Source organism: Diplotaxodon limnothrissa, linkage group LG20 (genome assembly GCF_057381915.1).
Source record: "Diplotaxodon limnothrissa isolate DT_005_m linkage group LG20, D_limnothrissa_male_GT1.1, whole genome shotgun sequence".
Classification (NCBI taxonomy): Eukaryota; Metazoa; Chordata; class Actinopteri; order Cichliformes; family Cichlidae; genus Diplotaxodon; species Diplotaxodon limnothrissa.
Window position 1 is genome coordinate 17,846,350 of NC_140615.1, and position 13,742 is coordinate 17,860,091.

Here is a 13,742-nt window from a genome sequence, read left to right on the forward strand (position 1 = left end):
TGTTTTTACCTTTTGTATTACCTAATAGATCCCTAGGATCCGCTATATACGTTTGTCTCTATACACTGAACATACTTTGTACAAATTTGATATAATTATAAGATATCACTATTTTTACTCTCACATTTACATGCTATGCTATGAATAGAGCCATGTTTTGTAGGGGCAGGGATAGCTCAGTAGGTAAAGTGGTCGCCCCATGATCGGAAGGTCGGCGGTTCAAATCCACTTAACGGCTACCCTGAGGTACCCCTGAGCGAGGTACCGTCCCTACACACTGCTCCCCAGGCGCCTGCTTAGTGGGCTGCCCACTGCTTCACTGAGTGAATGGGTCAAATGCAGAGAAAAACAAGTAATTTCCCCATGGGGATCAATAAAGTATCCATTATTATTATGTTTAGTTGCATGTTCAATGACAGCAGAAAATGTCTTGATGCCTCAAGTCAAAGGAGAATGACCAAACTGCTTTGAGCCGTTAGCAAAGCAACAGAAAACTAATAACCATTTGCTACAATTCAGGTATGCAAAAAAATGCACAACCTGCTAACCCTTGAACAGCAGCAGAAGACCACACCAGATCCCATTCCTGTCAGAAAAGTGTTGGAGTGTTTACTTACGGAGAACAAGAACTCCATGGCGTAGCGACTGAGCACGGTTGGACTCCACAGTGAAATTCAGCATGGTGGGATTTGCACCAATCATGCAGACACGGTTGTCTTGCTCAGCCTCACGGAACATCCGCAACAGCTGATTGGCAATGACCCCATTCAGAACAGATATGGCCACCATCGGTATGACAAAGGACAGGAATGCATTTACCTGTTCAAAAAGAGAGAAGGCTGTAAACACTGGAGATTAGTGCTGACAGAAAAACTATGTATCTGCTTCACTAAGATAAAATGTATATATGTTATTTAAAAAGCAAACAAATAGAACAAAACCCCCCAAAACAAAACAAAAACCCAGTGTCCCTCGAGGCTGATGATTGGCCCTACCGCCATAATAGGTTGGAGATTAAAGATGGCTCCCGTGTTTCTTCTGTTTGCATCTATATCTATATAATATATGTTTGGCCCATCTTTCAGTTTACTTCTTGTTTTATGTCAAGATTACCTGTATGGAAAATATAAATATCTATATATCTATATATATATCTATATATATCTATATATATAAATATCTATATATCTATATATATATATCTATATATATATATATCTATATCTATATATATATATATATATAGAGGCATACATGGAACGCCATAACCAAGTGGCCGGCATAGTGTACAGGAACATCTGTGCCGAGTATAACCTAGAAGTCCCGAGGTCAAAATGGGAGATGCCCCCAAGGGTGGTGGAGAATGACCGAGCTAAGATCCTGTGGGACTTCCAGATACAGACGGACAAAATGGTGGTGGCTAACCAACCGGACATAGTGGTGGTAGACAAACAGAAGAAGACGGCCGTAGTGATCGATGTAGCGGTTCCCAATGACAGCAATATCAGGAAGAAGGAACACGAGAAGCTGGAGAAATACCAAGGGCTCAGAGAAGAGCTCGAGAGGATGTGGAGGGTGAAGGTAACGGTGGTCCCCGTGGTAATCGGAGCACTAGGTGCGGTGACTCCCAAGCTAGGCGAGTGGCTCCAGCAGATCCCGGGAAAAACATCGGAGATCTCTGTCCAGAAGAGCGCAGTCCTGGGAACAGCTAAGATACTGCGCAGGACCCTCAAGCTCCCAGGCCTCTGGTAGAGGACCCGAGCTTGAAGGATAAACCGCCCGCAGGGGCGTGCTGGGTGTTTTTTATACAGTGGGGCAAAAAAGTATTTAGTCAGCCACCGATTGTGCAAGTTCCCCCACCTAAAATGATGACAGAGGTCAGTAATTTGCACCAGAGGTACACTTCAACTGTGAGAGACAGAATGTGAAAAAAAAAATCCATGAATCCACATGGTAGGATTTGTAAAGAATTTATTCGTAAATTAGGGTGGAAAATAAGTATTTGGTCACCTCAAACAAGGAAAATCTCTGGCTCTCACAGACCTGTAACGTCTTCTGTAAGAAGCTTTTCTGTCCCCCACTCGTTACCTGTATGAATGGCACCTGTTTGAACTCATCATCTGTATAAAAGACACCTGTCCACAGCCTCAAACAGTCAGACTCCAAACTCCGCCATGGCCAAGACCAAAGAGCTTTCGAAGGACACCAGGAAAAGTATTGTAGACCTGCACCAGACTGGGAAGAGTGAATCTACAATAGGCAAGCAGCTTGGTGTGAAAAAATCAACTGTGGGAGCAATCATCAGAAAATGGAAGACATACAAGACCACTGATAATCTCCCTCGATCTGGGGCTCCACGCAAGATCTCATCCCGTGGGGTCAAAATGATCATGAGAACGGTGAGCAAAGATCCCAGAACCACACGGGGGGACCTGGTGAATGACCTGCAGAGAGCTGGGACCAAAGTAACAAAGGTCACCATCAGTAACACACTACAACGGCAGGGAATCAAATCCCGCAGTGCCAGACGTGTTCCGCTGCTGAAGCCAGTGCATGTCCAGGCCCGTCTGAAGTTTGCCAGAGAGCACATGGATGATACAGCAGAGGATTGGGAGAATGTCATGTGGTCAGATGAAACCAAAGTAGAACTTTTTGGTATAAACTCAACTCGTCGTGTTTAGAGGAAGAAGAATACTGAGTTGCATCCCAAGAACACCATACCTACTGTGAAGCATGGGGGTGGAAACATCATGCTATGGGGCTGTTTTTCTGCCAAAGGGACAGGGCGACTGATCCATGTTAAGGACAGAATGAATGGGGCCATGTATCGTGAGATTTTGAGCCAAAACCTCCTTCCATCAGTGAGAACTTTGAAGATGAAACGAGGCTGGGTCTTCCAACATGACAATGATCCAAAACACACTGCCCGGGCAACAAAGGAGTGGCTCCGTAAGAAGCATTTGAAAGTCCTGGAGTGGCCTAGCCAGTCTCCAGACCTCAACCCCATAGAAAATCTGTGGCGGGAGTTGAAAGTCCGTGTTGCTCGGCGACAGCCCCAAAACATCACTGCTCTCGAGAAGATCTGCATGGAGGAATGGGCCAAAATACCAGCTACTGTGTGTGCAAACCTGGTAAAGACCTATAGTAAACGTTTGACCTCTGTTATTGCCAACAAAGGTTATGTTACAAATTATTGAGTTGTATTTTTGTTATTGACCAAATACTTATTTTCCACCCTGATTTACGAATAAATTCTTTACAAATCCTACCATGTGGATTCATGGATTTTTTTTTTCACATTCTGTCTCTCACAGTTGAAGTGTACCTCTGGTGCAAATTACTGACCTCTGTCATCATTTTAAGTGGGGGAACTTGCACAATCGGTGGCTGACTAAATACTTTTTTGCCCCACTGTATATATATATATGGCTCTTCCAAACTCACATTTAGTCAGATTTACAGTGAGTGATGCTTCCTCGAAACGCTTAAAAACAGTTAAGAGGGTTTGGAGATGACTGCTCCAGGAAGCAGAATAAATGACCACATCATCTAATTAGGCCTCACAGTTAGGGACCCCGGCCAAAACCTTAGCCATCAGGCGCTGAAATGTCGCTGCCGCATTATGCAAACCAAAGGGCATCACGGTATACTGAAGGAAGTGATCGGGGGTAACGAATGCAGAGATCTCAGACGCTCTTGCAGTTAAAGGAACCTGCCAATATCCCTTTAATAAATCCAATTTGGTCACATAAGTAGCGGATCCCATCCGATCAACACAGTCATCCATCCTAGGTAATGGGAAAGAGTCTGCTTTAGTGGCCGCATTCACCTTTCGATAATCCGTGCAGAATCGAGGAGTATTGTCAGATTTGGGCACTAACACACATGGGGAGCTCCATGCGCTAGCACTTGGAACGGCTAAGCCATGCTCAAGGAGGTAATTGACTTCTCTCTGCATTATTTCCCTTTTTACTGGATTCACCCGGTACGCATGTTGTTTAATTGGCTTATGCCCCTCCACATCAATGTCATGACTTAAGACAGTCGTTTGACGCTGGTGATCAGAGAAAAGTTATTTTTTGTCAGAGTAATGATATCAGTTTGAGCAGTTTCAGGTAAATCGGCAACAAATGATTCAAGATCATTTAAAATTACTGCATTTTTCAGCCCACTTCCTAATGCAGCATCATCCCTCCCAGATAATCCGTCATCCGACAGTTTGTAGGCGGGGAGGATGGCAACAGCGCACACCGGGGCGCTGTTGTATTTTGCTTACGGGGATAGAACAGTTTCTTTTTTTTCTTTTTTTTGCCTGTCCCATTTGGTTCTTTAGCCATCAGAATTGTTGTCTGAAGACCACCAAGGATACCCAATGGATTTACTTTGCCAAATGGATCATCGTGGCATTGCCGTATTGGTCCATTTGATTGACCTTTGTTTTTATTGTTTATTATATTTTATTTTCAGATGTTACAGACGGGACAGACATGAGTGAGGGATAGGAAAGGGAGAAAGAAAGAGGAAGGAAAAGAAAAACAGAAGGGGAGAGGGACAGTGAGAAAGGGGGGGAGAAAAAAAATCTCCTGGATCACCTGTTGAGAGAAGAAGAATAGAAAACAAGCAAAAAAAACCCCAAAGCAACATACTAAACACAACACCATCGCATTAACCTAGCTAAGTGTAAACAGCAGTAAATACTGAATATTCAATGTTGCTGTGCAGCACGCAGGACAGACAGCGCACAATGTGCTTTGAAGTAGCAGCCAAGAAAGGTGTAATTTAAGTCTACGAGCAGTGAACACCCGTGTGCATACCTGTGTGGATCAGCGCGCTTGTATTCAAATGGTTTCCACATGTAATGGTCTGCAAGAGGATGTAGCGAGCCATAGCCCTGTCCCCCAGGGCATGAAGCAGGCATGGAGGAGATCCAGGCCCCAGACATCCAGAGGCTCCCAGAGCACGAGAGCCCAAAGAGGACCACCGGAGGGGCATCCGTGCCACCCTCATGGGAAGGGCTGAGATTCCCCAGACGAGGCGTCACCCAGTATCCACCGAGCAGAAGCTAGAGGGGGCTGCACCGGCGTGCCCGCCGGCTCTGCCGGCAGCCAGCTGTGCCAGAGTGAATCGAGCCGCAGGCCCAGAGGCCCCCTGCACCCCGGAGGAGGCCTGACTGAGCAACAGGCGCCAGGCCCCGCCAGGCAGCCACTGGGAGTGAGCCGGTACATACCTGAGCGCCCAGCCCCGGACACCAAGAACCACCAATGCACCGACCCCTGAGGGCATCAGTCACCGGCAGGGAGTGTGGTGAGGGGAGATAGGCCTTGGAGGGCCTGGGAGTTCCCAGAGAGGTGGAGTCTAAGACCCGACCTGACATATAGACACAGACAAACAGGCACACACAGACACAAACATGCATTCCCACCCTCATGCACACATATACAAACACTCAGCACTCACCCAACGGAAGGATTGACATAAATGGACATGTACACACAATCACACTCCCCAAACATACTCTATACCCGGGGTCCAGGTACCCTCGCCCCCAGAGGGGGAAACAGAACCCAGACCCAAGAGATGTTACCCTTCCCCCCGGGGTGGAGGCAAGCAGACCGTCCCAGGCTCCGCAGCAGCAGGGAGGCCAATCGGACAGCTAACATCTCCTCCCAGCCCCCCCGCTCCAATGACTAGCAGAGAACGGGGGTGTGTGAAGACCCCATACCTCCCTCCTCCCGCTCATGTGTAGTGTTGCTGCGTGTTGTTCTAAAGTGCATTTAAAACAAGGGAGAGCATGGCCATACCACCCTGAGCAAGCCCGACCTCGTCTGATCTCGGAAGCTAAGCAGGGATGGGCTTGGTTAGTACTTGGAGGGATAGAACAGTTTCAACGTATTCACATGACAAACCCTGGTTTTTCGCCGCCGATCTGGAGTGCGAATCACATAATGGTTATTGTCGAGTTTACATTCAACACTGTAAGGACCAGCAAACTGTGTTAGTAAACTGGACCCTACCACAGGCAGTAACATCAACACCTTCTCCCCTGGTTGAAAACTTCTATCTACAGCTTTTTTGTCAAAACGAGCCTTCATTTTAGTTTGCACTTGCTTTAAGTTTTCCCCGGCTATTTTCCACGCTAGGCGAAGCCTATCTCGAAGCTGACTCACATAGTCAGGTACACTACACGGCCAGGCCAAAAGAAATTGCCCAGCACTCGGTAATAAGTTTTATTTATTCCGAGGTGCCCAGCCATGCCGACGTCATGTGCTAAGTTTAGCACCTGATCACGATGCTGAGATGGTACCACCACCTGTGTAACACCTGATGTTCCACTCTGATCAGAAGACCACCGCCTCATTAACACGCCATCCTGCAGGAAAAAACGGGGAAGGGTGCTTTCCCCAGCCGTGACAACGGCTGAAAAACAGGAACTCAAAGACTTGTCATTTTCCTGAGCGCTTACCAAAGCTTCTTTATTCACATCGCCGCTCAATGCCGGTATTAATTTTAGCACACTGCATTTATCCCCCACACTGTCTTTCTCCCGTACAGGAGGTTTTTGCTCCCCAGCCACAAACGTATCTGCGATACTAACCACATCAGCAAATTTGTGCGCTTCCGCCCGCGTAACAGCGCAAACGGGAAAAAACTGTCGCTTTTGGATCAGCAGCAACAGGTGTATCCATCACTTCAGGCGGTGGAAACACTTCCCCCCCGGCCAAATCGTTGCCCAAGATAAAGGACACACCTTTAAACAGCAACTGTCGTCTTATGGCGACCTTCACAGGTCCAGTTGTGATAGGTGAGTGTAGATATACTCTGTGAAGGGGCGCCCGAAGAACAATTCCCCACACCAACACATCCGTGTGGCAGGCGGTTTTATCCGACAGTGGCAACACATCATCTAACATAAAAGATTGATGTGCCCCGGTGTCTCGGAGAATGGTGATAGGAACCCTGTCCTTCTCTTCTCCTGCCACCGAAACGAAGCCTTGGGAAAGGAAGGGTTTAAAATGTGACTCTACCTCCATTTCTGGGTCACACCCCTGCATCTGATCAGGACCGATAGGTGGGGAAACTACTTTAATGAGCCCCACGGGTCCCTTAGACCCTCTGCGCTGCTCTTTCTTCTGCAGCGCAGGACAACTGGCGATCAGGTGACCAGACTCAAGGCAATAAAAACATTCCCGCTTTTCAGTTTCCTCCTGTCTCGCCCTTCGGGTCTGTTTAGGAGATTTTTGTCTCTTTTCCTGCCCTCCCCTCACTTCTCGTCCTGCCCCGGTTGGAAAAATGACTTTATGTGTGAGGGTGAATTCATCTGCTAAAACTGCTGCTTTTGCCAGGAACATCACCTTCTGCTCATTTAGATAAACTACCAACTGATCCGGGAGACACTTTTTAAATTCTTCTAAAAGAACCAACTCCTTCAATGCCTCAATATCCTTCACTTTGCTGGCTTGCATCCAGCGTTCAAACAAGCGATGTTTCTCACGGGCAAACTCCACAAAGGTTTGTTCAGCGGTCTTTTCACTTTTACGAAATTTCTGACGGTAAGCTTCAGGAACTAATTCATATGCGTGCAGAATTGATTTTTTTACAATATCATATTGGAGGCTGTCGTTAATGGAAAGGCTAGTACATACTTCCTGAGCCTTGCCGATTAACTTACGCTGGAGTAGCAGCGCCCAAAACTCCTTAGGCCAACTCAATGCAGCTGCTATACGCTCAAAAACGTTAAAATAGGAATCAACCTCAGCCTCCCGAAACGGAGGTACTAGTTTAACATGTTTGGTGATGTCAAAACTTGGTGAAGTAACTGTGGATGTGTCAGGGCGACTCGAGACAGGTGTGGAGGCAGCGGAAGCAGGTGTCTAGACAGCGGCGGGCTTACGCAACTCCAACGCTCTGACCCGGAGGTGCATAGCTTGCACCTCGAGCTCTTTAGCGCGAACCTCTACCTCGCTAATACGGAGGGTCAAACGGAGGTCCTCCATAGACCCTACTGCCTGAGGCTCCTCAGCCGCCCCAGACCCCACCTCTGCCGCATCCGACCCCGCCTCATCCGCATCAGGCTCCACCTCAGCCGGAGACACGCCAACGGGTCCTTTGGCATCTGGCTCCGGCTCAGCCTCCGGAGCCACCTCCACGCCGCCCCTACCAGGCCGCTTTACAGCGGCCTTCGGGGAAGGGAGAATGCCCCGCTCCACCAAGCCTGCACACAAAGCATCCTTCACCTCCGGTTTACGGGCATTATAGGACACTTTACAGGGAGTGCAAAATTATTAGGCAAATGAATATTTTGTCCACATCATCCTCTTCATGCATGTTGTCTTACTCCAAGCTGTATAGGCTCGAAAGCCTACTACCAATTAAGCATATTAGGTGATGTGCATCTCTGTAATGAGAAGGGGTGTGGTCTAATGACATCAACACCCTATATCAGGTGTGCAGAATTATTAGGCAACGTCCTTTCCTTTGGCAAAATGGGTCAAAAGAAGGACTTGACGGGCTCAGAAAAGTCAAAAATAGTGAGATATCTTGCAGAGGGATGCAGCAGTCTCAAAATTGCAAAGCTTCTGAAGCGTGATCATCGAACAATCAAGTGTTTCATTCAAAATAGTCAACAGGGTCGCAAGAAGCGTGTGGAAAACCAAGGCGCAAAATAACTGCCCATGAACTGAGAAAAGTCAAGCGTGCAGCTGCCAAGATGCCACTTGCCACCAGTTTGGCCATATTTCAGAGCTGCAACATCACTGGAGTGCCCAAAAGCACAAGGTGTGCAATACTCAGAGACATGGCCAAGGTAAGAAAGGCTGAAAGACGACCACCACTGAACAAGACACACAAGCTGAAACGTCAAGACTGGGCCAAGAAATATCTCAAGACTGATTTTTCTAAGGTTTTATGGACTAATGAAATGAGAGTAAGTCTTGATGGGCCAGATGGATGGGCCCGTGGCTGGATTGGTAAAGGGCAGAGAGCTCCAGTCCGACTCAGACGCCAGCAAGGTGGAGTACTGGTTTGGGCTGGTATCATCAAAGATGAGCTTGTGGGGCCTTTTCGGGTTGAGGATGGAGTCAAGCTCAACTCCCAGTCCTACTGCCAGTTTCTGGAAGACACCTTCTTCAAGCAGTGGTACAGGAAGAAGTCTGCATCCTTCAAGAAAAACATGATTTTCATGCAGGACAATGCTCCATCACACACGTCCAAGTACTCCACAGCATGGCTGGTAAGAAATGGTATAAAAGAAGAAAAACTAATGACATGGCCACCTTGTTCACCTGATCTGAACCCCATTGAGAACCTGTGGTCCATCATCAAATGTGAGATTTACAAGGAGGGAAAACAGTACACCTCTCTGAACAGTGTCTGGGAGGCTGTGGTTGCTGCTGCATGCAATGTTGATGGTGAACAGATCAAAACACTAACAGAATCCATGGATGGCAGGCTTTTGAGTGTCCTTGCAAAGAAAGGTGGCTATATTGGTCTAAAAACACAGAAGAAAAGAAGGCTTCCCAAAATAATGGGCAGCTCACCCCTACTTGCTCCGCACTTCACACACATGCCCGACCTTTTAACCAAATAGCTATTGCTACGGCTGCTCCGTCTGGACCTGAGGCAAGTGCAAGGGAAGTCTGCCACACACCCCACACCGCAGCTCTTCGGTCGCCCTTTTATAGTTCAGGTCGACAGCAGGAACCAGTTACATCAGGCCGTTCCTTAGGTCCACCAATCACAGCCGGGCCCCTGCACAGGTGAATTTGCATACACATGCATACACACATTAAGAAACAGATAACCCACCAACACAGGCACTTAACAGGCCAGTACTGCTCAACCTAATGCATTAGCTCTGGCTCCTTCCCCACCAGAGAGGTGACTTTCCATGTCCCAGTTGCTAGTCTTAGGAGCTGGGGATTGTTCCGTGAGGGTCTCCGCACTTGCTTGTGGTGCCAGGGTGGGCCATGTCCCTACTTTGAGCTAGGCCTTCAAGCAGCCTCACCAGGACTGGCTCCAAGTCCGGGCCCCTGTAACCCTATGCCTATAGCCCCTGGGATCCCTGGGACACACAAAACCCTATACCACAACAAGGTAGTGATTCGCGGAGGGGGTTATGATTTTGAACTATATAAATAAAATTGAACTCAATTGAAAGACTGCACATAAACATTAATCATGGCAGCATGGGAACATGCACTAACCACAAGATCCATAGAGGCTGGGGTCTATCACAGCTGGCAAGCTCGAGAAACACCAAGGCCTGAGAGAAGAGCTCAAGGAGATGTGGTAATCATTGCACTCTGGGCAGTGACCCAGAAACTGAGTGAGTGGCTCCAGCTCATCTGGGAAACGATGCCTGAGATCTCTGTCCAGAAGAGCACAGTGCCTCAAGATACTGCGTAGGACCCTGGTAGAGGACCCTCATGATAATTTTTGGTTTATTGTATGGCTAATATATCATAAGCTTCCAAAATTTATCATTGCTATGTATCATTAGTTTCATTAATTAGCATTACCCTGTTGTTCAAATACGGTCACTTCTGGTTCCAAAATAAACAAGCAAACATAAAGAACACCAAAAACAAACAAATACAAATAAAAAATGGAACATATAAAAATGCTAATGTTTTTTTGGGCTTAAAAATTCAAACACAAGAAAGTCTACAGTTTCATATTTTTGATACAGCACAATACCTGAAAGGTGCCACTGTATATGGCAATAATAATAACAATAAAATGAATATATTTTAATAATAATAATAATGCAATAATATTTGTTATACTTTATGATGGTGGGTTGGCAGTATTTATTGACTTCTGTCAATCATATGTGCATCATTAATAAATAAAAGGGAATTGTACCAGGGGCTAAAAGTGACACGATGGTTTGTAAACTAGTGTCAGGATTTGTGTGAGCTAAATGCTATACAGAGAGCTTGTGAGTGTGAATGCGCTGCCACAAACAAGCAACATGCAACTCTAATAAAAACAGACACATGGAATATGCAAATTGCAGCACAGGCTTGAGGGCTTTAAAGACAACATGTTTTCCTGCCACTGGACAAAAATCCATGATAACCTTTTGGCATGTTGTAATTGAAGCGATCTGAGGGAGAATGGAACTCTTATTCCTCATGGGATCTGTTTTTCAGGCTTTAGACAGGAGGTCATTCTCAGTTTTTCTTTCTTTTTTTTTTCAGAGCACACCAGTTAATAGCATAAAAACTATATTAGAAGTAAATTGTGCTGGTTCGATGGATTTAGAAGGGACCACAATGAGGCATCTTTAATAGAACAGAATGGAATTGATCTTTATTGTCATTGTTGTAAAAACAATGAAATGCAGTTTGGCATTTCTCCGTGTGTGAAGTACACAATATCGTAAGTATCTCCCAGACAATAACACAGACAAATTTACATTTACAAAAGAAAGATATGTCCAATTTATACATACACCTGCATACATATGGATACACCCATAAATACACACACGCACATAAATGCATATATATACAGTGGCTTGCAAAAGTATTCGGCCCCCTTGAACTTTCCCACATTTTGTCACAGCCACAAACATGAATCAATTTTATTGGAATTCCACATTAAAGACCAATACAAAGTGGAACGAAAATCATCAATGATTCCAAACATTTTTCCCAAATAAATAACTGCAAAGTGGGGTGTGCGTAATTATTCAGCCTCCTTTGGTCTGAGTGCAGTCAGTTGTCCATAGACATTGCCTGATGAGTGCTAATGACTAAATGTCAGTACAAATACAGCTGCCCTGTGACGGCCTCAGAGGTTGTCTAAGCGAATATTGGGAGCAACAACACCATGAAGTCCAAAGAACACACCAGACAGGTCAGGGATAAAGTTATTGAGAAATTTAAAGCAGGCCTAGGCTACAAAAAGATTTCCCAAGCCTTGAACATCCCATGGAGCACTGTTCAAGCAATCATTCAGAAATGGAAGGAGTATGGCACAACTGTAAACCTACCAAGACAAGGCCGTCCACCTAAACTCACAGGCCGAACAAGGAGAGCACTGATCAGAAATGCAGCCAAGAGGCCCATGGTGACTCTGGACGAGCTGCAGATGGGGGAATCGTGCACTGCACAAAGTTGGCCTTTACGGAAGAGTGGCAAGAAGAAAGCCAGCGTTGACAGAAAACCATAAGAAGTCCGTTTGCAGTTTGCACCAAGCCATGTGGGGGACACAGCAAACATGTGGAAGAAGGTGCTCTGGTCAGATGAGACCAAGATGGAACTTTTTGGCCAAAATGCAAAACGCTATGTGTGGCGGAAAACTAACACTGCACGTCACTCTGAACACACCATCCCCACTGTCAAATATGGTGGTGGCAGCATCAGGCCAGGGCAACAATGGAATGGTTTAAAACAAAACATATCCATGTGTTAGAATGGCCCAGTCAAAGTCCAGATCTAAATCCAATCAAGAATCTGTGGCAAGATCTGAAAACTGCTGTTCACAAACGCCGTCCATCTGACTGAGCTGGAGCTGTTTTGCAAAGAAGAATGGGCAAGGACTTCAGTCTCTAGATGTGCAAAGCTGGTAGAGACAGACCCTAAAAGACTGGCAGCTGTAATTGCAGCAAAGGTGGTTCTACAAAGTATTGACCCAGGGGGCTGAATAATTACGCACACTCCACTTTTCAGTTATTTATTTGTAAAAAGTGTTTGGAATCATGTCTGATTTTCGTTCCACTTCTCTCGTGTACACCACTTTGTATTGGTCTTTCACGTGGAATTCCAATAAAATTGATTCATGTTTGTGGCTGTAATGTGACAAAATGTGGAAAAGTTCAAAGGGGGCCCGAATACTTTTGCAAGCCACTGTGTGTGTGTGTGTATATATATATATATATATATATATATATATATATATATATATATATATATATATATGCATGCGAACATACTTACACACACATATTTCCACCTACACTCCTACATATATATACATATATATGTAGTGGGTGGAGTTGGGGGGCTGTTGCAACTATAATAAATAGTGTTATAATAAATACAGTTTGAAGAGATAGGAATTTTGGTTGCATTAAAGTATACATAGAAATACGGTTGATAAATAAGGTGTAATGTCCATGAGTGTTGGCAGTGCAGTTATCCTCCAATCAGGGTGGAGGTAGGGCATGTTTGACAGCCTATGGGTAAAAACTCCTATTGAGTCTATTTTTCTTTGACCTGATGGACCTGAAGCGTTTATCAGAGGGAGGGGGGGGTGTCCAGGGTGTGAGGGGTCTTTGATGATGATGCTGGTTTTCTGCTGAAGTCTGCCAGTATAAATGTCTTGGTTAGTGCCAATTGCCCGCTCTGCTGCCTTCACCACCTGCTGCAGTTTCCTCTTGTCCTCCGCGGTGCAGCAGTTGAACCAGAGTGTGCAGCAGTAAGTCAGAAGGCTCTGGTGGTGGAACGGAAGCAGTTTCTTGTCTCAGGCCCAGTACAGTCTTTGATGTGCTTTCCCTACCTGGTGGGAAATGTTTGTTGACCAGGTAAGGTTGGCCGAGATGTGGACTCCCGGCCGCTTTCTACCCTTTCTACCTCCTTAAAGCTTTCTACCCTTTTGTACCTTCTCCCCATCAATGTAGAGGGTGGAGTGCTTAGATCGCTTTGTTCTCTATAGTATATTATACGTATATTACACTTGTGTCACATCACTTGGAGTTATTTCTTTATTCATTAATATTTCAGTTTTCTTGCTCT

General features: G+C 45.8%; 1 protein-coding gene across 1 annotated transcript in view; it reads right to left on the reverse strand.

Annotated features, from left to right (window-relative positions):
- The window catches only part of ntsr1 (neurotensin receptor 1 (high affinity)), a 90,704-nt gene that overhangs the window by 49,496 nt on the left and 27,466 nt on the right, over window positions 1-13,742 (reverse strand). The window contains exon 2 of the mRNA XM_085345120.1: window positions 618-819. Within this exon, the coding sequence (XP_085201246.1) occupies window positions 618-819 (202 nt within the window). The remainder of the gene's footprint in view (window positions 1-617; window positions 820-13,742) is intronic.